The sequence below is a fragment of the Aedes aegypti genome, chromosome 2 (assembly GCF_002204515.2).
Source record: "Aedes aegypti strain LVP_AGWG chromosome 2, AaegL5.0 Primary Assembly, whole genome shotgun sequence".
NCBI classification, from domain to species: Eukaryota; Metazoa; Arthropoda; class Insecta; order Diptera; family Culicidae; genus Aedes; species Aedes aegypti.
The window spans coordinates 157,538,603-157,563,601 of NC_035108.1; the positions used below are offsets into that span (position 1 = coordinate 157,538,603).

Below are 24,999 nucleotides of genomic sequence, written 5' to 3' on the forward strand. Positions count from 1 at the left end.
GGATGGTTTAAGATCAATTGGTGATTATTCCGAACAATATACACCCTCATTCTTGTTTACGGCGAATCCAACTTTCGATCGAATCCTATTCGTTTGAATCCATTGCCCATTTGATTTTGCTGGCGTAAACGAGAATGCGAAAGGGTTTTCGATCGAAAGCGCATTCGTACGTAAACAAGAATAGGGGTGATAATCATTCATAAAAGCTTTTGATCTTAAGAACTCGTGCGCAAAACCCTCACTGGCTAAAATATTCCTAAATCAGAATATTTGTTCTGCACTAAGACAAATTGTTTTTTTGGGAGCCTTGACTTAAACTTAATGCACTCAGGAAAGCTAGTGCTGTCAAAAAGGTAAACAAATCGGAAGATTCGATTTTGTGATGCAATTCATTTTATTAAATTTGTGTCGTTATATATCTAACTGTTTTATTGGAATGAATTGTTATAATAAAGTCCGTCGTGCTTGATCGGTTGTATTGATGCAGAAAACGGTAAGTGATAAGTGCCTGAAAAATGAAAGCTTTTTTCGTGTAGCTCAGCTGTTGTGTCCAGCATAGTTGTCCCACTAGAACGGGAAGTTCAGGCAAGTATGGGAAAAATATGCGATAGTCTATTAATTCTTCGAGAGGAATATTTGTCATTTCTATGTTTGCGTTCTGATAAATACATAATTCACTACGTGATTATCATTATCAATATAATGATATTGATAACCACACGCAGACTGCATTCCAATAACATGCATTTAAGAAGGCTTTAACATGACTTAGCGTAGTCTTAGAAGTTTTATTTATGCCTTGACAAGACAAGCATGATGAGGTTTTAAGTATAGGTTTTAATAGACACTACACAGCTCCTTCAAAGTACAATTTATTATCAAAACAGTATTTGCCAGCAAATAAGTTTTAACGGGAGCTCTTGTAGATATCTACAAAGCATTTTAAAGTGGGTTTTACCGAAAAGAACGTTTGGCACTTTGCAATGCTTTATTAAATCTGTTAGGAATGAATACATCTCTAATAAAACCTCCATAAATAACATCTAAGATCAAAAAGCACTGAAATTGTTACTTGGGTATATTTATGAACCAATTGATATGAGACCATCGCATATGCATTCGATTTTAACATCCTTAAATTAAATCAGTTCTCGCATAACTTCTGATCTCGCCCTAAAAGCCATTGGTAACCATATGTGTAGCTCATTGTTTCTGAGCATTTGAATGTATTTTCATGTTATTTAACAACGCTATGGGGGAGAAAATATCGTTATCTAGCTGTCCGTGGTATTGGTTTGGGTGCTTATTCTTTCATTTGCTCAGAAACAACGAGCTACACACGTGGTTACCAATGGCTTTTAGGGCGTTATCTCAGAGTATGCGAGAGATTTGAAATTCAATGGAGTAGAACTACTACTTCAAGGGTAGTTCAAAATTTGTTTTTTTTTTTCATCAGCCTGTTAAGAAATATTCATCAAGTTCAACAATCGAATAAAGGAAATCGATTCACCCAATTTCAGATGCCCCAAACATCGGTTCAAACAATCGATTAATCGGAATGAAAACGTCAATTTTAGGAACATCGATTCAAAATCGCCCAACACTATACCAAACGCGTTAAATGCATGTTGAATATAAATTTTTGGATGATCATTGTTTGACAGGCAATAGCAATGTGTAGTTTTAAAACGCCACATACTGCCATACTATTTCCTTATTGCCCTTTCTCGATATTGAAATTCATTGAAGCATGTTTCAGAATTAGCAGAACTTGTATGTTCCATTTGTAGTGGTATTGTTAATTAGAAAATCAAAGTCTCTTCAATTTTGGGAAATGTTTATGTATGAGAGTTATGGTAAAGTTTTACAAAAATGTTTCTCTAAAATTAACAATGATGCAGCAAGCAAAGTTTATTTTGTATACCTATTCCGCAAAATTTTAAATGTTTCATATTCAAACTTATGAGTCATTCGATAATTCATTCGTGCCTATTCTGCGCGGCGTGTGAGGTGACACGAGTCGAATGAGGTGACAATTGTCGACTCGCTCCCATTTGATTAACATTAGTCGTCTCACGTCACTCGCGGTGAGAGCGAGTCGTCTCGACTCACACGCCGCGCAGAATAAGCACAATTGTCTCTAAACCTCGCGAACAGATATGAACTGCTGGTAAGTAGACAACAGTGAAGCAGTTGCTTTCAAATGTAACAGCAAAACTGTGAACAGTGAACAGTGAGCTGCGGATTTGTACAAAAAACAACATCGCACCGAGTAAAGTCGTAGATGTCGCAACGGTTTTTTTCAATTTTAAATTGACACAAATTTTCAGAAGTTTTAGAACAAACGTTAAACCTTATTCATATTGAACATTTTTTTTAGACAAGCTTATAATTCTTCTAGAGGCTTTCATAATATGACGGCCTTTCCGAATGAAGTCGCCACTATAACTTTTTAAGTCAAAAGTGACTATCTCCGGGATGGGACTCGATCCCAGATCCTCGGCGTGTGTTCTAATCTAACCGCTACACCAAGTCCATCGCCACATGAATTCTATTCAGAGATGTTTTTTCGTTTTAAAAATATATGCATTCATTTAAAATTTCTGACGACGTTGCGTTATTTGTAAGAAAAATATATAATACTTGACTCTAGATTGATGACGAGATATTGATGATGTACTGCTTCGTTTTTATATGTTCTTATTGCAAGTTTGAACAAATTTAGAAAGACTAACTACAAACGATTTTATGTAAGTCACAATAACATTACAATTTTTTTGCATGTAAAATCACAAAATATTCTTCCCTGGGCTTGGGATTATATTTTCCAGGGAGCGATGAATTTTGATAATTGATCGCTGTTGTTAGTAGTTTTGATTAGATGTTGGGTGAATTTCTAAGCAATGGCAACCTTTTTATTACAAAATTTAGATTCTATCTTCTGACCTTAAGATTCTGGTTAAACTACTCTACTATGCAGTTGGGCTGCACTAGGCTATCACTTATCAAAATTACTTTCACTTCGGGAAAATATAATTTCAAGCTGGCGAGAAGATTACGAACTGGGGGTGGGTTAGGAGCACAATCAGACCCTTGAATGTGCAATGTGAGGTAGTAATGGGGAATGCCATTGACGGTTTGTAATCTTCTACGAGGTTTTCGAAAACCAACAGGGCGCGTGCACCGGGTTGCGGATAGGAGCAAAGGGAGATCAATAGCATCTACCTAAAATAATAGAGCATAAAGCCGTTCCATGATTAGGTAATGTTTAGCAATCTTCTATGGTGTTCTAGTACTATAAAATTCTTCACATACTGGGAATTCTGGCCTTGATAATATCAATAGTGACAAAAACATAAAATAATACCTAATACTTAATAAGTACAATGTAGCTTTAATGTAGTAATAAATGAAATAAAATCAATTTTCTATACTTGACAAGGTTTTGAAGACAATCAATGAGTGAAAGAACTACCTATTAGAAAAACCACATCAGCTAAGGCTATACATATACAAATGTTGGTCATAGGATCATGGCGAACATTCGGTATGTATGTCTATGACTGATTCTTATCTAATAGGAGCACTAGAAGACCACGCGGACAATTTCGAAACAATTTTTTTTTATACATCGGTCTTACGGTCCGAATGTATCCTTCTTATCTGTTGCATGATTATGAGCATCACTTATATAATGCATGAGCATGCACAATAAGAATAATTTCAGGATTGAAAGCAGTACATGGATACCTGGATAGAATAGCTTCGAAAAGGGTGTTCAAAATATAATATTTCTGGTCAGGGAAGTATTATCATCAAGGGTATGTAAAATTTTTTCATGATTAACACCTAGATCACACAAACAAATGAACTAATATCAAATATTTTTATAATATTTTTATATAAATCAGCATCGTCAATCAGTGCAAAAACAGATAAAGTTTGTAAAGTTATCACCATCGATTGAATTGCGCTCTGTATAGTAATGTTTAATCAGTATTAAAATCTCCTAAAGCGTCGCATTGTGCCATCAGCAGCCCTTAGCATTACTCTCATATTGTTATTATTTTGTTGTTTATAAAATTTCTAGAAAGCGATCAGCATATTCTTTCTTACTTGTACAATGGCCGATCTATTTGAAATTTTAATAAGTCAAATCAAACTTCAAAACTCAAATTAAATTGCTTTCAGCACATTTACATTTTGCAGCATTAATCGCATTACTGTGTCAAGTCTTCTCCAATTCCCTATATCCTACCCCAACCCTTCTTATCCTTTCCGATGGTGCTCAAGTGGTCCGCATAGACTGTTACGGCCATTACCGATCCCTTCCCCCGGCTTTGGACAGACTTGCGCTCTCATTGCCCCACCAAACGCTGCAAAAGTTTTGATCTGCCTCTGTATGAAACTGCGCCATTATAATCGGTTCACAAATAAAATCGAAACAAGCATTGTAAAATTATCTAAATCCTTCACGACTTTTGTCTCTCATGAGAAGGGGCCGTGGGCCCCCTCAAGTCTGATGGCTATTTACGCCCATGGTGATATTTTTCAATATCTTCCAGTTTCACAGAAAAATGTCTTCCATGTACATATCTTCTTCAAAATGATTAATTATCAGAGTTTCTGGTTTGAAGTTGGTGAGGTGATCTCAGAAAGAAGATATTTAGAGAAACAGATGATTCCTATGAAAACTATATGTTTTGGACAAAGGCTGTAGATTCTGGATAGAAGTCGATGTTTTCAAACGAGATTGGGTAGTTTTAGTATTAAGATGGATATTTGAAATATGAATTCCATGAAAAAAATACAAATATTAGACAAATGTTGCAAGGAAGTTTTTTTTTACAAAAAAATACATTAGAAACTACTATGAGCTCTTGGTGTAGACTCTTTAAAACTTCATCAAATAGTGTTTGTAGAACAGATTGTTTGTAAGCGTATCAAAAAATGTTGAAATCTAATCAATTTTTAATATTTGAATAAAAGGTCTGAACTGTTATCGGCTCCATCGGCTGTCATGAAGGGTCACACAAATGCTTTTTATTTTTGCATTCGTTTTGCGTAACTGATTATCTCAAATTAAGTTATTCAGTTTAGGTTGCAGAGCTACTTGGGAAATTCCATGATTCACTACGGCACGCGGGGTTTTCCTCGGTCGAATTATCTGAAACTTTGCCAAAACAATCACTTCAATGCGACGCATATTGTGGCTAAATATGTGTTCAGTAGCTTTAAAAAAACCTCACTGCCGAAGTGAATCGAAAGTGCCAAGAATAGGATTCGAATGCTGTGGGTCTCGCACTATCAAAGATTCCCCATTTTATGGTATCATCAGATTACAGCTTATGTTATATGAGTTTGTCTAAGCTACTATGGATGTGGGTTTTATCTTTGTTTCCATTTCTATTCCGAGCTATGTATGTATCAAAAAGTATACGGATGTAAACTCAGAGCTCGTTATAACGACAACTTTTATAGCAACAAAATCTCAATGTTATAGCTATTCTCTATAACGATTATCCCTTCCAATGTCGCTATAACAAGCTTCAACTGTATACCTTGTCTTCACTGTGGAATAGTTATGATTCTACTTACAAAGAAGAATAGAATTTACAAAATAGAATAGAATCATAGGAACAGTAAAAATGGAATCATATACAAATTTTATTCGATCAAAATCACAGTTATTTGCCAAATAAACCTTCAAAACAAAATATACACTATCTACATAATTACACATACAAAAATATTTGAGCTCGCTATTCGACATGAATTTGTAATACAACCGCTGGGGTCGGTCGGTGGTTGCAGACTGTTTGGCTTCTTTTCCTTAGCGTGATCATCATCATTCCTGCCAATGGTTGGGCCCTAGTTCGCTAGACCAATGGGGCCATTTTTGTATGATTTTGAACAGCATTCGTCCGGGGCTTTCGAATGGGGCTAACTGTCTGTGACCATATAAACGGTAGTTTTCCGACAATTTCTTTTCTTCCAGCCCCATAGCGATGAGTTGTTCGGCTGCACTGAGCTGCACCAGTGGCGGTTCGACGTTGGTAAAAGTACCAATGAACGCTATGCCAATACTGTCGACGTTGAAGCCTGCAATTTAATGTGAATTTATTTTGAATTTTCGTATTTTTGCTTAGATTGAAATACCTTTAGTGTGAGCACCCTGCTTATCCCAATCGCGTCCAACATATGCGTTTCCGTCACCGCCGATCAGAAAGTTGTATGCAATGTCTGAATAATTTTTTGAATCGTCCGCCATGTGAAACTCTTGAATGCGTTGCGTCATGAAGGTGCATTGCGCCTGAAATAAGGAATAAGTTTTTTTTTTATCAGAATCAAAAGTCCTTGCATCTTAGTATATAATTATCTCTCAGCTCATTGCTTCACACTTCGTCTGGTCTTGAAACTCCAAAAGGTCAAGATTCTCGTTGAAAAATGGAAGTGTTTGGAATTTCGCACATTTCGCGAATTTAATTGCCACACGAAGAAATTTATATAACAACAGAATTCAAGCATTTCAAATTCAAAAGATAAATAAGTGTTGTAAATCAGCAGCTCTTGTTTCGTGCACTAAAAATCAGATTCTTGGTCCTTGGGAATGGTAAAATAATATCTTCCCTACTGTGGCATTATGTCCCCATGGGATAGAGTCTGATTTTCAGCTCAGTGTTCTTATTAGCACTTCCTCAGTTACACTGTGGAACACGTTTTTGTCTCAAGCATGTTGTGGCTTGAGACAAAAACGTGTTCCACAGAGTATCGCTATTGATTTAATTAGGTTTGCTGAATCCATTGCCGTTTTCAGAAACATCATAGCACGTCTAGTTTTTGAGATATTGGCTGTTGAAAATGCAAGAGGAACGTAGTAACCCGTGCGTACGGATGTCCAAAATTTTCGCTCGCGTTTTTGTTTTGCTGATGCTGACCATTGTTTTAGTGAATGTAGGATGATTGTGATTCGGAGCGCATTTGGTCGGGGTTCTGTTAAACCGCACCAAGTGTCATTTTTTTCCCAAATTGAGTTTTTTTTGCACCAGATGACTCAAATAACCATAACCTTTCTACCATAACAATTTCGAGTAATTTGAGCAGTCCCTCGTAATCTTAGATCACAAATTGTTTTTGGAATGACACTTAAAACTGTAATTTTGTTCAGCCAGAGCGAACTATAAACCAACGCACGTCATCAAAGGGAATTCGTTTGTCAGATATAAAGCTAGATTTTATGCATTCCAAGCAACTTATAGAAATAGAGGCCAACTAAATTGGGCAGCAATTGACTAATTAAAATAAAATATTGTTTCAGTGGCGTTGATCTTCTTCTTCTTCTTTCTGGCGTTACGTCCCAACTGGGACAGAGCCTGCTTCTCAGCTTAGTGTTCTTGTGAGCACTTCCACAGTTATTAACTGAGAGCTTTCTATGCCAATTGACCATTTTTGCATGTGTATATCGTGTGGCAGGTACGAAGATACTCTATGCCCTGGGAAGTCGAGAAAATTTCCAACCCGAAAAGATCCTCGACCGGTGGGATTCGAACCCACGACCCTCAGCTTGGTCTTGCTGAATAGCTGCGCGTTTACCGTTACGGCTATCTGGGCCCCTGGGCGTTGATCTATTTTCTTAGAAATTTTGACCAGCCACACCGCACTAAGTATTGTTTATCTGAAAATCACATTTTGACATGAAGTGAAGACATTGACATGCAATATTTAGTTACATTTGCTTCCACACAGAAGGCGTAATGAAATCACGAATTAATTTAATCTGATACTGTGTGAACAACTGAGGTTGACTTGGTGCGCTTTAGTTGTTCAGGAAATAGCATTTTCGTCATCAAACCCCGTCAGACAGAGTGCACATGACTTGTTTCAAGTTTATCATCAATCATTAAAGAAGTGCAGATGACCTAGCGGTAGCACACAAGATTACCACTCAGAAGGCACGAGTTCGAATCTCGATGAAACATCATTTGTCTCCAATTTTACTTGTGTTGTTGAAAACTATGAAACACATCCAACCATACCGAACCAAGAACCATTTTTTTTCAAATTATGTTCAGCCAGAGTGAACTGAGTGCTTTATATTTTTTAATAAAATCTAATTACATCGATAATTTATGATGATTTACTTGTATATTTAATTTCGGTTCCCTTATTGGACATTGTTAATCGCATGTGATCGATAAAAAATTAAAATTAACCGTCCGCGATAAATTAGTAAACGATTACACTTTAAAGTTAAATATCTCGGAATAAAGATGTTAGCACTTGGTGCGGTTTAGCAGAACCCCGACCATTTGTGATACGATTTTTTATTTAGATTTTTGTAGATTTACGTCCGGAAAATAGTGCTTGTTGAAGGCTCAAGCAATCGAGTTCGGTTTTCGCGTTGCCAGAGTGAATTTGTGTGTGTGTGTGTGTGTATCACGTATGGCAGCTCAGTCACGAGTGGGTGATTAATTTGGTGAGCCCGTTACATGTTTTAACTTACATGTTTGATTTAGGCGAAGTAGGCCGTCATTGATGTTTATACGCATCATTGATGATTGTTGCTAAATCATGTCACAATGTCGAATTGATGAAAATCAGTTGGTGGTGCAATGTTGTAGCTGAAAAAGTATCAGCATACTTTCAGCATGTAAGCGCATATAGTGATACTTTTCCGTATCAATATCAACAATAAGGACTGAGTTTTATTACTTTGAAATTGCATGCTGAAATGTCAATATGGCTGCCAAAACGAATGACGGGCTACTAAGCCTTAATACGAAACATATTTTTATCATGACAACTAGAAATATCACTCGTTATTCATTTATACAAAAAAAGTGTCGACAAAAACTTTTCCCAACTAACAATTTTAGCGCTATATGCCAAGATTATTTGTTTTCTGCTGAATAATAGTTGAATTTAAGCAGCGAACGCTGCAAAAAATGAAACCTGTCAAAAATAGAACGATTAGCGTCAATACAGCTATAACGCAAACATTTTGCAGTTAACAATCTTAGCTGAGTATATTTCGTCTTTTATCGCTTTTGCTGCTTTTAAAAAGCTGTAACTCAACACCTTAAACAGTAGCAACCTAATGTTGTGGAATAAAAGTCCCATTCATTCATCCGGCTGCTTCTATGCAATATGTTTTGTTATGCTGCTTAATTTATAAACAAGAGGCGCTTTGTTGTTTGTTATACAGCGCACATACAGCAACAAGCTATATAATAACAATGTGTGGCGCAACTACACAGCCTGTTGGATGTAAACATTGCGTTTGACGTTTCAAACACTTTTACAGTCTTTTGAGGTGGTGTAAGCTCGATTACAAAATCTTATAACATCATTATAAGATATTACATGAACCGTTTTCCATGTAGAAGAAACGATGTTTTTTCTTTGATTTCGATATATACTGTAGTGGCAACAAGGACAGCGCGAGACGTGTGGATGCAGAGATCGTGAGTTCGATCCTAAGCGCGGCGGGTACTTTAATTGTGTAACATTGGGAACATTAAATCCAGATACTTATGAATTGAGTTCCGGAAGCTGTGAAACAGCTTAAAATAATATTTAATCGATAATACAGTGAAGTTGTATAAAAATTATTCAACAGTTGAAAAAGCGCCTTCCGAAGATGTTATACAGCTACTTGTCCTATAACAGTTGAGACAAGGCAATGATCGGTATGCATAAACGCTGTTAACACATCCTAAAATAGCTGAGTAGATTCGCCAGATTTGTTGGTAAAAGGATCGCATAAAGCTTTCGTTCGTATGTACAGCGCATTTACTCAGGCTGAAGCCGTATAAAGATAGCTGCGAGAATTTACATCTGCACTAAATGTTAGTTGGGTAATTATCATCACAGTTAATTGAACATTTTTGTCTCTTTTGATTGCATGCTACCGAAAGAATAAATTAAAAAAAAAAAACTTAAACAACAAACGCCCTGGGTCCATCGTCTGCTTTACAGGCGTCAAGGCGTTGTTCAAGATTGGGTCAAGGTTTTTCCCCAGCCTTGTTTCTGAAAGCAGTCTGGATAAAATTTTCAAATTATCAACGTGCAAACCGAGCAAAATTTTCATTTCCAAGAAAAAGTGACAAAAAAAAAACAAACGGAAAACGAGCGAAAAAAAAACAAGAAAAAATTCGGGCTAGAAACGACAACACACAGCCAGTTCCATGACAACTGACATGTTGGAACGCGTATGTCGAACATACCTCCCGCCAGGCTTGATAATTCTCCTCAACATCATCAGAGTTCGGTGACATACTCTAGAGCAGCGTGCTGCCAGTGCCTCTTTGCGAGGGAGCCAAAAAATGCTAAGCAGCGAGGCAACGAAAAATGAGCGAGGGAGATGCAGCACAAAAAAAAACCGAGTTAAATTCCATCAAAAAAGGGTGCTCTCACAACTCCCCGAGGACTGTCTGTTCGGGCGGCAGACTCGAGAGTTCGTTTGAAGTGTGAGTGATGGTGAGCATCGCAACGAGAGAGAGAGAGTGTCTGAAAAAATCCTCGCATTTTTCTGCACTCTCACTCGAATCGCTTGAGGATCTGTGTTGAAAATTTTGAGTTTATTTTTTTCTCCTCAGAAAAACGGCAAAATCGCCTCCTCTTTGCCTCGCAGAGGAGTTTCTATCAAGCCTGCCTCCCGCACTACACCCGGAACACGTAAAAAATAAAGATTCTAATTCATAGCACTGTGTTTTTCTTGAACAAAACAATAAATCAAAACACAGTTCGAAAATATAAATAAGCAGAATTATGCAGTTTTTGACGGCAGAGACAAAATTTTCACGTCCGTTGTCTTTCACGGCACACTTCGATCTTGGAAAAATATTTGAAAAGTAATCGACCCAAACTAAACAAAATAACAAGGCTACTGGCAGTTCTCTCAAGAAACTAAATATATCGAACATCGAGTTAAAATAGATGTATTCTTGCCAATTTGTTCAGTCTTGACATTTCAATTTTCAAGATCATCACTCCAACGCTTGTGTTTCTTCAACAGATCGTAAAGGATGTGCCCCGGACTTTCCGTTGCTTGCCACTGCCGCGCCCCGTATAGCTTGAAATCCTCGGTGAGGTAACCACTTCTGGTGCCATTTTCCATCAGTGCGTCTAACATTTCCATCTGCTGTTCCGTTGGGGTTTCACGGCTATAGTGACCGATGAAAGCAATGCCCTCACTCTTCGAATTTTGACCTTCGGAATAAATGTACAAAAAGGCATATTAACGTTTATTTACCCAAGATTTCAATTTTGATGACATACCTTTCAGGAAGGCTCCAACAGTCTGCCATCCGCGTCCTTCATACACATTGCCATCGCCACCGATGAGAAAATTGTAGCCAATGTCACCGTAGTTATTGATGCCAATGTGTTGCTCTTGAATAAATCGAACCCGGTACACGCAAGAACTCTGGAAAAATACGTTGGCACCGTCAAATATTTCGAACCGTAAATTCAATGTCCAGTTAATAAGGACGACCCACGAAAATTTCAATTATGTCTATTAATTTAATGTTACTTCGAATTAGTGGTCTAGATTGTACCCAAATAGCTTAGCTTAGCTTAGACTGACTACACATATCAATGGTTGCTATTCCGTGATTGACCGAAGTCAGTGAAAATGCACAAAGAATCAACTAGAAGTTCGGCTGGGATTGGCCATAATCTTCTTCAGTGTGCATAATTCAGTGCCTCTATTTATATAGGGTCAATAACGGCGCCGGCCACGTCCTTGCAGTCAGGTGGGATTGGGGGAAGGAATGTTAGTGTGTAACCTTTGCTTTTTGGAGACCGTGTTTGCCTCTGCATCTCCACAAAGGTTACTGGGAGGGATGTTTGTTAATGGGGAGGATCGTTGGGTCAAAGGATTCACTTTGATAAGCGATTAGACCATGATAAACAATGATTTGTGAGATATATACATGCTTATATGTAAATATAATATTTCATTTGATATGAACAATTTCTATGTAGAGGAAAATTATGCCGACACTTGAGGTGACGAACCATTCAAAGTTTGTTGAACAAATACCTAAATGTAACATTCCTACAGCTGTCAGGACGAAAGCATGTGTTATTATATTATACTCATTTGAAAAGAAACAAAAAACTCGATTGGTTGGGACATCATAGAACACTCTTATTCTTATGCCGACACTTACAGTGGCGAACCATCCAAAGTTTGTTGAATAAAGTGAACCTTTCGCAAGTCTTCACTTGTAGTGTCGAACCATTCAAAGTTTTTTTTATTACAAAAATAAAGGTATATAAAAGGTGTTCTGAAAAAAAAAATGTTAAACATAAATAGATCATGAATCAGAGTTTGTGTCGACACTCACAGTGACGAACCATCCATAGTTTGTTGAAAAATCATATTTACATCCCACCATTGTAACGATTGAATGTGCAGTCATACATATTTTATAGATTAGAAATAGTAGCATGATACGAGCTCACCAATTGATCCGTTATCCTTGACTGAGCAGCCACAATCCACTTTCGGCTTCACTCGTTTGCTCGGCTATAAAAAAGCACTCAGGAAAAAAAAAAAAATTAGCGCGCGACCCAAAAAGAATAAAAAAAAAAACTGTTCGGGCTTTCTTGACGCACTGCCCAGGAGCAAGCGTCAAGGTCGAAGGATCAAACAAAACTCTAGTGGTCTAGATTGTACCCAAATAACATTTAAAGTTGAATAAAAGTGCTTGAAAGTGATTTATGCAGCTATTATTCAGCAAAAATGTTTGTTGGGACAGTTCAAATTTTTGAATACAAAGATTAGTACCATGGTTGGATGTAAAATGGGTCAATGGGTGAAGTAGTAAGAATAGATTAAAACTTATCCAGCATTAAAATTTTGCTGAAATGAAACTTATAAGATTTCACAAAATGTCATACTTTTTCTACTTTTTATTTCCACATACCAGGTACATCCAATTTTCAATCTTTTACAATTGGTGCAATAGGCAATCAATTACAGTATTTGACCTTACGTAATACGTCAAGGGCAATTTTAATATATTTACAGCTCAGAGATTTTTCCTAAAAAAAAACTTATCAAGGTTAAAAAAAAATTCGAAAAGTGACCGCAAAAAAATGAGTTTGTTGCACATACGTGCATGTTTCAATGAGTATGTGTGCATATGTGCGTGTTTGGGTGATGTATGTGTGCTTATGTTTGGGCGTGTGTGTTTTTTATATTCATGATGGATTTTTGATTTTTGTCGTAGTGTGTTATGGTATATGTTATCATCTATATGATTATTTACGTGGAATTTTATTAATAAATTTGCTTGAATATCTGTGTGAATGTATATGTATGTGTGTGGTTGTGTGCAATTTATGTCTGAATGTAAGTTTATTAACATATTTTTTTTTTAATTTATGGAGGGATTATAAGAGTGTGTTTTAAAAAAACACTTATTGAACTTTAACATTTCATTTTACTTTTGCAAAAGAAAAAAATAAAATTCTGAAAGTCACTAGTAACGCGAGCAAATACCTTTAACTCTAATATATTGCTTATCTTGACAGAAAGGCCTATTTTGTCTGCGACTTACAGACTTAACACAAACACTCGATACTAAAGAAGTCTGTAAGTCGCAGACGAAATAGTCCTATCTGTCAAGATAAGCAACAGGTTAAAGGTTTTTGCTCGCCTCACCAGTGGTTTTTAGTATTTTATTTTTTCTTTTGCGAAAGTGAAGTGAAGTGTTAAAGTTTAATTAGTAGTTTTTTTTAATGTTAGTTTATGTTTTCCGCTGAAATATGCGGAAAATTTTATGAAAAGGATTAGGAAAATACAAAATTATTGCGATACTTGAATAAATTTTAAACTATCACTAATACATGCATGCACACATACTGTTTGGGAATAAGGCAGGTAAAAACACACAACCATTATAAAAATTCATCCGATTCCATATCACCCCAAGATCCCTCAAAAAGGGATAGTAAATTTCTTTTTCCCGAAGAACCTTGCTTGGAACCGTTCCTTGGATGTGGCGCTCTACACCACACACGAGCCCGCCGCTTTCGGTTAAACAGCTCGAGCTTCAGGAGCGCCACATCCAAGGAACGGTGACGCATGGAGGTGTGATGTGATGAAATGTGATGTCGAAGCGCCTCCAGCAAGTCCTTAAGGACAAAGGAGGACACATTAACTACTAAATTGCTTTTTATTTTTCTTAAATCATCTTTTCTGGGGCCAAGAAGGTAGTGGGCACTTTTTTTGTCACTATTTTTTTTTTCAATACATATTGATTTTCTTTTTCTTTGAGTAAAACTCTTTTTTTATCAAATTTTCGTAAGTGCAACTTTAAAAGAATATCAAAAATAAAAAAAATTACAAAAAATGTTTAAGTGTGTTAACTTTCATTTGAACCAAATCAATGAGAGAATTTCGAAAACTGGTAAGGTGGGCCCTTTATTTTGCCTATCAGCGTATACTCAAAAATAGCAGTTTTTAGCGAAACTATGTGGAAATGATTAGCTAAATTCGAAGCTAATATGTTGATTTTGAGCAATTTGCAAATTTTTCCATTTTTACATGGGTCGAACTTTTTCCCCACTGATGAAAAAATGTTTCCAAGCATCAGGGTGGCCACCGAACCGGGAAAAAAGCGGAAAAAGTGGGAAAAGAGGGGAATTTGAATCCATCGGGAAAAACCGGTGATTTGAGATGGTCACCGGGAAAATGATTTTGAAAGAACATCTTCAAGCTCTAAATTCACAAACCACCAAAAATAAGTTGTAGAAAGTTGATATGGTTTATGATATTTCCATTACGCATCTGCATTGTTGAAAAAATAAAATTTGAACATTAATGAATAATCTCTTTTCTCGTAGAAATAGTCTACTTAGCTGCACTATAATTCTTAGATATCTTTCAGATTGGTTAGCAATGTTTCGAAATCGTTAATGTTTTTTTTCTCTCACTACCAGGACTTGATTTTTTCCCTAACTTATCTGAATCAAAGTTTTGAATCAGAGTTTCAAAACTTCTGGCAGAATAAACCATGAACATATTGGATTCATAATTATCTTTAGTACCTAACTTTAGTTTAGTGGGGCTTTGTTTCATCCTTACCTTAAACTTTATTTGCTTTACTGAACTTTTCTTTTGAATGAAGAAAAATAATCGAAAGATTATAGATTCAAACAAGAAGGGCATATCCATATAAATGAAAATGGAATGGTGTTCGTATGTCAAGAGTTGGCTTGAGAACGGGACGACCAATTTGAACATTTTTTTTCACTATTTTTGTCCTCAAGCGCTCCGACGTGTTTGAGTGAATAATATTTTTAATAATCGTCCAAGAAAGTTGTGAGAAATGTGAATTTAACAAAAACTTCAGTATATTTTTTTTTCAAAGCCTCTACGGCCAAGAGTAGAAACCATCCTATTGGCACAATTGGGGGGATTAGAAGCAATGGGCTGTAAGTGACAGAAACCTAGTTTAAAGTTTTTTCAGCAGTTTTTCCATACCGTACTAATTGTACGGGAACCAAAAAAACTAACCCATATAACATTGTGTTTTCTTATTGGACGGAAAAATCAACTAAAATACCGTTCAAAAGCTTGAAGTAGAATATTTTAATATATTCAGTTAAAAAACCGATCAAAGGGTCATCCTTTTGCGTATGGGCCCCTCAATTAAAAACCAGGACAATTTTGAAAATCATACCGGGAAAACCGGGAAAAAAGCGGGAATTTCAAAATGGATATTTGGTGGCCACCCTGAAGCATTCATGCAAAAACTAATATACCTCAAAGCATCCTTATGATAGGCCTTGAAACACCCTTACATAAAATATTGAAAAATATTTTATCTTTAATTGGTTTCATGCAACGAAAGTTTGACGAAAAATTACAATATTCATAAATAGCCATAACTTTTCCAAATATCTATCGATTTTAATGATATTTGTTCTGAAAGTCTCTTACTTGAATAGCATTCGAACCACCATGACATTTATAAGTTTTGTTTTGAATTGAGCTAGAAATCTTTAATAAAAACTCTTACCCCACTCGAACTTCTCCCCCACTTTACTTTATCAGTATTTTTTGAAGTTTTTACCGAGATCAACACTAATGAGCCAATAGTAAACATTTTTGATGGGTTCTCAACAAGTGTGGTGTTCATTTAGAGAGCAAAACTAAATAAATCTCGTAACGGGTCTGGTGGAAGATCTTTTCGGAACAATCATTTTTTCTACATTCCTGAACATAGTGTATCTTTTAGCTTGTTGTGATATACATATTTGAAAATAGTAAAAAGTTCGCAGTTAACCCTTCTACCAGCAGCCTAATATTTTACTACTAAATTAATATTCTTATCGTTATAACTTTTTTATTTTCCGATATTGTTGCATCTTTTTTCCACAAGTTCTCGAAAAACTCTTCTAGTTTCAGAATCCGATATTAATAATTGGTGATTTTGTTTTAAAGATATTCAGATGTTCCTTGGGGGACCGAAATTCTACATAAAAAATGTCTTTGGCAGCCATTTAAGTTTTGGTCAATTTGTCAAAAAATACAATGCCAAGTAATAAGGAGCTTCTCTGAACAAATCATACAAATCGGTTTGAAATTCTTGAAGATATATGAAAATTACGATATGATGTTTTATGAAGTTTCCAAGGTCTTTATTTGGTTAGCGTGACACCATAAACCTAAATGTCCATTACTCAAATATGGCTGCACCAAATTGCTTCATTTTTTCACAACTTACTTTCATTATTGTATTGTTTCGAAGAGAGAATATCCGAATACGATAAAAATTATGTAGCTTGAGAAACTAACTGGGGGTTATGGTTACGCGTTCGTCCCCCAAGAAATTTTGGAATATCTTCGGATCCAGATGACCAATGATCAATATCGACACAAATTCTAGGAGAGTTTTTCGACAACTTGTGAGAAAACAAAAATGTTATCGCGGTTTGACTATTATTTTTGCTGTATAAAATTAAGCTTCTAGTAAAGGGGTTAACAATAAAGGGAACGCTCATAGAAAATTTCGCTGCAGATCAAGCTTTGTAAAAGTTGGGACGTAACACTTGATGAAAATTACTTGGTAAAAGAAGAGAATGTTTTTTTTTTGCAAAATATTGAAAGCTCTAATGAGCTTGAGCTTGAGCTTGATTGGCCGCCCGTGGATGCACTCCAGTATCGCCAGATCAGCTGCACTTACACAAGGAACCAACCGAATGACTGCTTGGGACTAACAGGCATCCTCAGTGTATAAGTGCTGGTGATCTTCTATTTTTAGGCAACAATGGCACCTGCCACGTCAGAATGCAGACCAATGAGGGGAAGGGGGAGGAATTGATGATGCATTGAACTGACTCCCACGTAGACCGTATATTCCACTGCATCCACGTCAGTTCATGCGGGAGTGTATGGATTGGGGGAAAGGCATGGCAGAGAGGTTTGCTTTTGTGGTTAGCAGACTGCCTATGTATCAGGCGTAAGAAAGGCGTGCGCGTGGAAGTAGGAAGCGTTAGGGAAACGGTTTCTTGACCGTCTCTGGTTCTAGCGTTTGCTATGAACGAATAGTTTGAGTGTGATATATTTAGAATGGAAGATAGAAGCAAGTGAGAGATATACAACTACAAAGTACGAGGAAAGGGACGGGCCTGGGATTGAACCCATGACCTTCTGCATATGAAGCAGAAGCGGTAGCCATCAGACCACCAACCCCGTCAACAAAATATTGAAAGCTCTAATCCAGCATAACTCAAATTAACAACACATTTTTAAAAGAACTTTCAAACGATTCTAAAAATATTTTTTATGTTTGGAAGTATACGTCAAAAACACCGTCTATCATCGAAAGAAAGGAAAATTAGTGATTGAAATAATATTTTTCTAGTATATAGAGTAAAGTGGGGCAAAAGTTCGAGTGGGGTAAGAGTTTCTTTTTAAGATTTCTAGCTCAATTCAAAACAAATCTTATAAATGTCATGGTGGTTCGAATGCTATTCAAGTAAGAGACATTCACTCCAAATATCATAAAAATCGATTGAGATTTGGAAAAGTTATGGCTATTTGTTGTTTTTCGACGTGAATATTGTAATTTTTGGTCAAACTTTCGTTGCATGGTACCAATTGAAGATAAAATCTTTTTCAATATTTTATGTAAGGGCGTTTCTAGGCCTATCATAAGGTTGCTTTGAGGTGTATTAGTTTTTGCATAAATGCTTGAAAACAATTTTTGGCCCATAGTAGGGCAAAAGTTCGACCCATGTATAAAATCACGGAAAAATTTGCAAATTGCCTAAAATCCACATATTATCTTCAAATTTAGTTAAATTTGTCTGATCGTGTGAAAATTGTCACCAAAATTTTACATTTCCACTTAGTTTTGCGGAAAACTGCTATTTTGAGTATATTACAATTAACTCCGTTTTGGGCAATTTTTTAATGAAAATTTAGTGTGTATTTTTCGTTAAACTTAAGTTTACGGCTGGTGTAAGGTATGCCTGTCATAAAAAGGTCGATATTTTGTGTTTTAGCCAGCGAACTTTTGCCCCACACTAGATTCGAACTCTTGCCCCACCGGTGGGGCAAAAGTTCGAATAAGACAATCAATTTTGAAACTGTTATAACTAAAAATGAGTAAATATTTTGACTCAAGTTTGTTCAGCAAAATTATAGCCAATATGTTGAAGGTTCACTGTACGGTATTTGTTTTGTTTTAACTACTATTGTTTTCCTGGAAACTTTGATTATACCACTAAGGTCGAACTTTTGCCCCACCTTACTCTATGGATATCATCAAGATCGTGCGCACGATATCTGGTTGTTTCCTTGTGTAAGTGCAGCTCATCTGGCGATACTCAAGCTCAAGCTCAGTATAGAACGCTGCAAGAAATCATGGGCTACATACAATGATCATCAATTGGATTCATCAGATACTCAAAAACTGACATCTCTTCTCGGTATTGCGTCAAGCTGCTATTCGGAAATTGAGTGTTCCAAGGAGAAGTCTAATTCCAATTCAAGTGGAATCTCGTAGCAGATATGCTATTGAGGCAAATTAATAATAACAGTTTTCCTACATGTAAATTTGCCGATGATTTTTTTTATCCTTTCGGTCGTGGTGCGAATTTTTGTAACGCGAGTAGCTGCGCGTTGTACTTTGCACAACACCCTTGGTTTTGCGAATACCCCAGGAGTCTGACCACTTAGAAAGACGACGTCGTCGGCAAAATTGTTCGGTAACTCAAAGACTATCATTGTTTGAGCTAGTTGATTCATAATGTTGCCACCAGGCGGCGCTAGTGAACATAAAACATTCGTTTCGCAAATATATCAGGAGACTGATCACTTAGAAAGATGGCGTCTTCGGCAGAGTTGTTCAGTAGCTCTTTCTTTGTTTAATCCTTAAAGTTCGAGATTTTGTAAAATAATGATAATCCCTGAGCTTCTGAACAACTTTGCCGAGGTGCCTGTCTGAAAATTCAAGATCCTGCAGTATTCGCAAAACAAAAATTTCATGCTCACTAGCGCCGCCTAGTGGCAAAATTTTGAATCAACTAGCTCGAACAATGATAGTCCTTAACTTACTACACAACTTTGCCGAAGACGCCATCCTTATAAATGGTCAGGATCCTAAAATATCTGCAAAACAAAAGTAAAACTTCCATGCCCACATAGCAATCAAATTCCGAGTGAAATAAGGTACTATCAGATTGCGGACCCAAAGTTTCTATATTATCTGGATTTTGAGATATACCGATTTCAAACTGTGGTTTACTCGAACCTTATAGAGTGCGTTCATTATTATGCGACTTCCATGTACATTTGTTGATTTTACCGTATTATAAAGGGTCATACTGTAAATGTCGAGTATTGTAATTAATAAGATTATTGAGGAATACATTTTGGTTTGCTGTCGATAGATATCTTCAAAATGATAGCATATAAATCAAAACTGTTATACGAAGTACAACAGCGCGACAGCCCGAAGGCTAAAATTGATAGTTGGTACTCGCTTTAGCACGCTGTTTGATCTGGAGCAAAGTGCTCTTCAGGTAGTTGAGGGTTGGTGTCGCTAATATAGTCTTTCCTTCAACCCGAATATGAAATCTTTTGCTCTTTTTATGGAAAGACGAAACCGCGACCTTCAGGTCTTTTTGGCTTAAGCATTAAAAAATTCCTAAAATTTCATCAACTAGTTTAGTACATGAAATTTTATACTCAAATAACTTACGTTTAGTTCGTTCAGCGTTCTTCATTGGCTGTTTTCTCCTACTTTGCTCAAACTACTCTAGTTTTACCTGCTTCACCTAATTAATTATAATAAGTTTCAACGAATGCAATCTCTCGTATATTTACTGCAAGACTTACGTTATGGTAATTCGTTCTAGGAGATCCGAGATCTGCGATAGGTTAGCTTGATGAGTTCACAAGTTTTAAGCTATACAACAATTAATAAACTTTAAGAAATTTACACCTTTATATACTTCAGCAAATAATTACCTATTCAAGAATTAATTTTAGGACCATAATTAAGAATGATTATAAGAAATTTCAGAATAGCAAACGTTAAGCATGAGCATATACACTGTATCAACTTTCGTATTTTGCAAATCGTTATTCTTCGCATGTCGCTTTTCACATTCGCTTTCCATCATCCGTCATCGTTCGAGTCGTGTTGCTAATTCAATCGATAGGATGAGATTAAGGAAGATCGTTCTGATGAGCCGCGTCGACCGAGGGGTTGCAATAGAGGTTAAAGGGCGAAGTGAGAACAATCTAATTAAAATGGGATCATCTTCATTACTCGTATAAGCACCCGTGTATAAATTAATGTACCACCTTTCTCTAACTGTATAAGTTCTCTTTTAGTACGTAGTGTTGTGATATGCAATGGGTTTAATTGTAATTATCAACAGCTACCTAGCAGTCAGATGTGCATATCTCGAAAAATTATGACACCTGAAAATGGGTGACATTTGCTTGGGACTTTTTGCCAGCAAATAAGGCTTTATCTTTTTTTATCTTCTTCTATGGGACCCATGTTATATTTTGTTAATTTTGATTATGACGAGTGTCTTAATCTCTAAGCTATACTGACGCATTTTGCGTTTATTCGTTTCGGTCCCCAATACGCAGCACTTTTAACATACTTTATGGACAATTAACTCAATGTAATGAAAATACCAATCGAATGTGTCGGATTTGTGATTTTTTGGCGTATGTTCAAATTACTTTACAGCAGATCAACCAGATGAGAGACATGATTTCAGATAATTAAGCATTTCACTCACCTGCGTGTGGCAGTTTTCTGTTGCGGTGTGTGCAATTATCACGCGGTTAACAGGCAACTTCAGTTTGGTAAGGTTTTCTTTTGGCGGTTGAGCTAACCACTCGTTTCGGGTCACTATCCGTAGGGGTTTGGCATCTGGGAGAAAGTCTTTATCTGAAATTGTTAGGGGTTATATTGAGTACGTGTAATGTTTCCGTTGACAGATTAGAAGTGTTGCTGTATAGATAGTGTTACAGAAGTTTGAAAGTCTGTGTGCTCTACTTGTCTGAATGGATTCTGAAATACCTATTCCAGTATCCGGAGGGACGTTCGCCCGATCATCGTCACCATCGCCGTAGTTTCGCTTATATTTAGGTTTACCTGATGCTGAGACGAATGCTACGATCACGATCGCTGTTATGATGACCATTACTGCTATTAGCACAATTACGCTTAGCATAGGCTTATCTCTGATGATAACTTTTAGACTAGATTGCCATGATTGATCTTTGCTGGCTTTCGAAGAATCTGGAAATGCAATCAAAAGACTACTGTTTGGTATACTTTATGACTAGATAAATAATACGAACCATTATTCGACTTCGAATTTTTAAGTTCACCGTCGGTTTCGTGATAGCCTTCATTGACGGCACCATTCTGTTTATCGTGGTAGATATTTTTTATCACAACTTGCCCCTTGATGTAGGTCTTGTTGCCAAACGTGATGTCTGACGAGTTTTGTACTGCTATACTGCCAATATTCGGCCCTCGGGCAGACACTGGAGAACTGCTGTTATCATCCTTAACGACAAGCATTCCGTTCTGTACTAACTGACTGCCCGGTTGGAGAGATTTTGGAATGCGTTCGATAGCCTTCTTAATCTGCTCATCATCGCATTCGCTGTCACTGGTCTCAAAAGCACTTGAGTCGTTGTTGTCATCTTCGGTGATTGAGGATATCGATATATTATGGCTGCTAGTTGTGTCGGCCTTATCTATCGTTGTACTTTGGCTCGGTTGCACTACATCACTACAATTACTAGGGCCGGCGCAGTTCTCTGGGCTCGTTAGAGCACTAGTGGACGATGAAGGGCTGGAAGGGGACGCAACGGCTGAGGGCGTGTTTTGTTGACTTCTAGCCTTGGCCATTACTGTAGTACTGCAATAAGTTGCGGAATCTCAGGCGTGCTGCTGGCACGTATATTAACTCACTCATTCCATAGCTTTATAATGGCCCCGATGTGAGCTTGTAGATAGTTCTTATCTGTTTGGTGTGCTGTAGTGATGGTGAAAGTGACAAATAAAAATAATTAAAATGTTCGGAAGCCTTGTGTACATATATAGTATTTACAAACTTATAAGAAAAATTAAATGATAATGACCGCATTTTTGGAAAAAGTCGAATAGAATTTGATAGTTAACAAGATATTTTCTTCTTCTGTTTCTCGAAATGACGTCCTTTTTGGGACAAATTCTGCTTCTCAGTATAGTGTTATATGATCACTTTCTCAGTTATTAACTGAAAGACTTAATTAAAAAAAATGTAATTTTTAAATTTATATACCGTTGTTACTAGAGATCGAGTATACCTCTGCATCTCCACAGTTGTCATGGAAAGGTATTGGGTTAGTGGGATAAGGTAAAGATCTGAGAGTCAGCATTGGTTAGTGATGCGATCATGCCTAATAAGATTCGCGAAAAAATTTGATAATCGCATTTTTACGCTGAACAAGTGTTCATCACTCGCCCACGCAAGAGCAAGTGGCGCGATCAAACACTACTAACAATCCGCGGCGCTTTTTCATTTCACTACTCGACCGAGGCGCGATCCAGCCCTCGTCACCCGCCCCGCAGGAGCAAGCTTCAAGGTCGAAGAATTAAACACAACTCCACTTTTAAATATCCTAATTTTTTGCTAAAACATATAAGTTTGTTCGGTCTTAGAGGGTGGAGGGGGCATTAGAGAAATTGATTTTCATTGTCACTATGAAATATGTTTCTAGTTCTGATTTTGGATGCAATTGTGTCATATGCATATAACGTGCCTTAATTATTTGTCAAACTTTAATAAAACGTAGATATAGACTCTATTATAGAGGTTTGTTTTGTTCCTTTGGTAAAAACCTAGATTAATATAGGCTCATAGTTTTTCAACAATACAGAGTCGGTTAAATGAAACCTTAATCACGGTTCTTCAGAATACAATGTTAAAGCTAAAATACGTTTATAAGGATGGTTAAAAATCGTGTTTGATCCACATGGCTTATTCGATTCTAGATTAAATTGTGAAACAACAAGGCTGCTGAGAAGGACGAGCTTCCGGCCGAACTTCTCAAACACGGAAGTGAGCAGCTGCATGAACTCCTTCGCCGTATCATTTCGAAGATATGGGAGGAAGAAAAAATGCCTACTAGTTGGATGGATGGTCTCATATACCCTTTGTACAAGAAAGGGCATCAACTGGAGTGCGCCTATTACCGAGGGATAGTGCTTCTTAATTCGGCATACGAAATTGTATCTGGAATTCTGTTCAACAGATTGAGACCGTATGAGGAGTCCTTTGGCGGCGAATACCAAGCTGATTTTCGAGAGGGCCGATCAACGACGGATCAAATGTTTACCCTGCGTCAAAACCTAGATAAATTCTGGGAGTACAACTTGCAGACTCATCATCTGTTTGTAGATTTCCAAGCAGCGAGAGAGAAACGAGTTGTGGCATATTATGTCCGAATATGGCTTTCCGGCGAAGCTGATGCGTGTAACGCTTGATGGAACGAAATAATGTGTGCGTGTGGACAAGAATTTGTAATCGTTCGTAACTTTAGATGGATTGAAACAGGAGTACGCTCTTTCTAACTTGCTATTCAACATAGCGCTCGAAGGTGCTATCAGGAGAGCCGGTGTAAAGAGGAGCGGTACTATTATCACATGTTCTCATATGCTCCTTGGTTTTGCTGGATTGAAAGTCGGGCATTGTCAGAGGCGTTCGTGCCCTGCAAAAGGGGGCAGCGAGGATTGGGCTCACGATAAACTCCACAAAAACGAAATACATGATAGCTGGTGGTCAACGTCTACGACTTCGTGGTAGACCGCGCACACGATGGCTTTTTGCGGTTGAGGAGGACTTAAGGGCACTTAACGATCAGGGCAACTGGAAGCGATTGGCCCAGGACCGAGCCCAGTGGAGAAGACTCATCCATTCGGCGCATATTCGTCTTAGCGAATTGTAGCCCATCAAGTATCAAGTTTGTCCATTTGTTTAAGTGTTAGGTCTACACTGATACTGTTAGATACATTCTTCAGCTACAACTTCACCGAAGACTGTGTTGGAATACGACGCCTTAATTACTAGTTATTGATTTTCGTTGGAGTTGAAAATCTTTGGCTATAATAACTGACATACTCTACATGCATCACTGGATACTGCACATAAACCAGGTTTGAAAATTCTCCTCAACATCATCAGTGCTCGGTGACATACTCTAGCGTAGCGCGCTACCTTTGTCTTTTTGCGTGGGAGCGAAAAAATACTAAGCAGAGAGTCAACAGAAAATTAGTGAAGAATATGTAGCACAAACAGGCATTGCAAAATTTGTTCTCATTTAAATTCGAAGCACGATCAGAGCTAATAAAAAAAATATCCCATCTATTTCGGTCCATAATTGGCAATGCAACACAAGTTGTAACATGTTTGACAAATAAGAGCAGCAAACGAGAGCACCAAAGAGAG

General features: G+C 37.1%; 1 protein-coding gene across 5 annotated transcripts in view; it reads right to left on the reverse strand.

The window, feature by feature from the left end:
• Positions 1 to 5,649: 5,649 nt before the first annotated feature.
• LOC5576901 (peptidoglycan-recognition protein LC) overlaps positions 5,650 to 24,999 on the reverse strand; it is an 85,351-nt gene continuing 66,001 nt past the window's right edge. Inside the window, exons 2-6 of one of the 5 annotated variants that reach the window (XM_021842920.1) lie at positions 21,860 to 22,545; positions 21,576 to 21,797; positions 21,292 to 21,443; positions 6,160 to 6,313; positions 5,650 to 6,102 (exon numbers count right to left, since the gene is read on the reverse strand). In XM_021842920.1, the coding sequence (XP_021698612.1) occupies positions 5,849 to 6,102; positions 6,160 to 6,313; positions 21,292 to 21,443; positions 21,576 to 21,797; positions 21,860 to 22,418 (1,341 nt within the window). In that variant the 5' untranslated portion in view covers positions 22,419 to 22,545 and the 3' untranslated portion in view covers positions 5,650 to 5,848. Of the gene's footprint in view, positions 6,103 to 6,159; positions 6,314 to 10,924; positions 11,212 to 11,280; positions 11,429 to 21,291; positions 21,444 to 21,575; positions 21,798 to 21,859; positions 22,546 to 24,999 lie in introns of those variants that run through there. The other 4 variants (XM_021842923.1, XM_021842921.1, XM_021842922.1 and 1 more) reach the window with 4 other exon arrangements.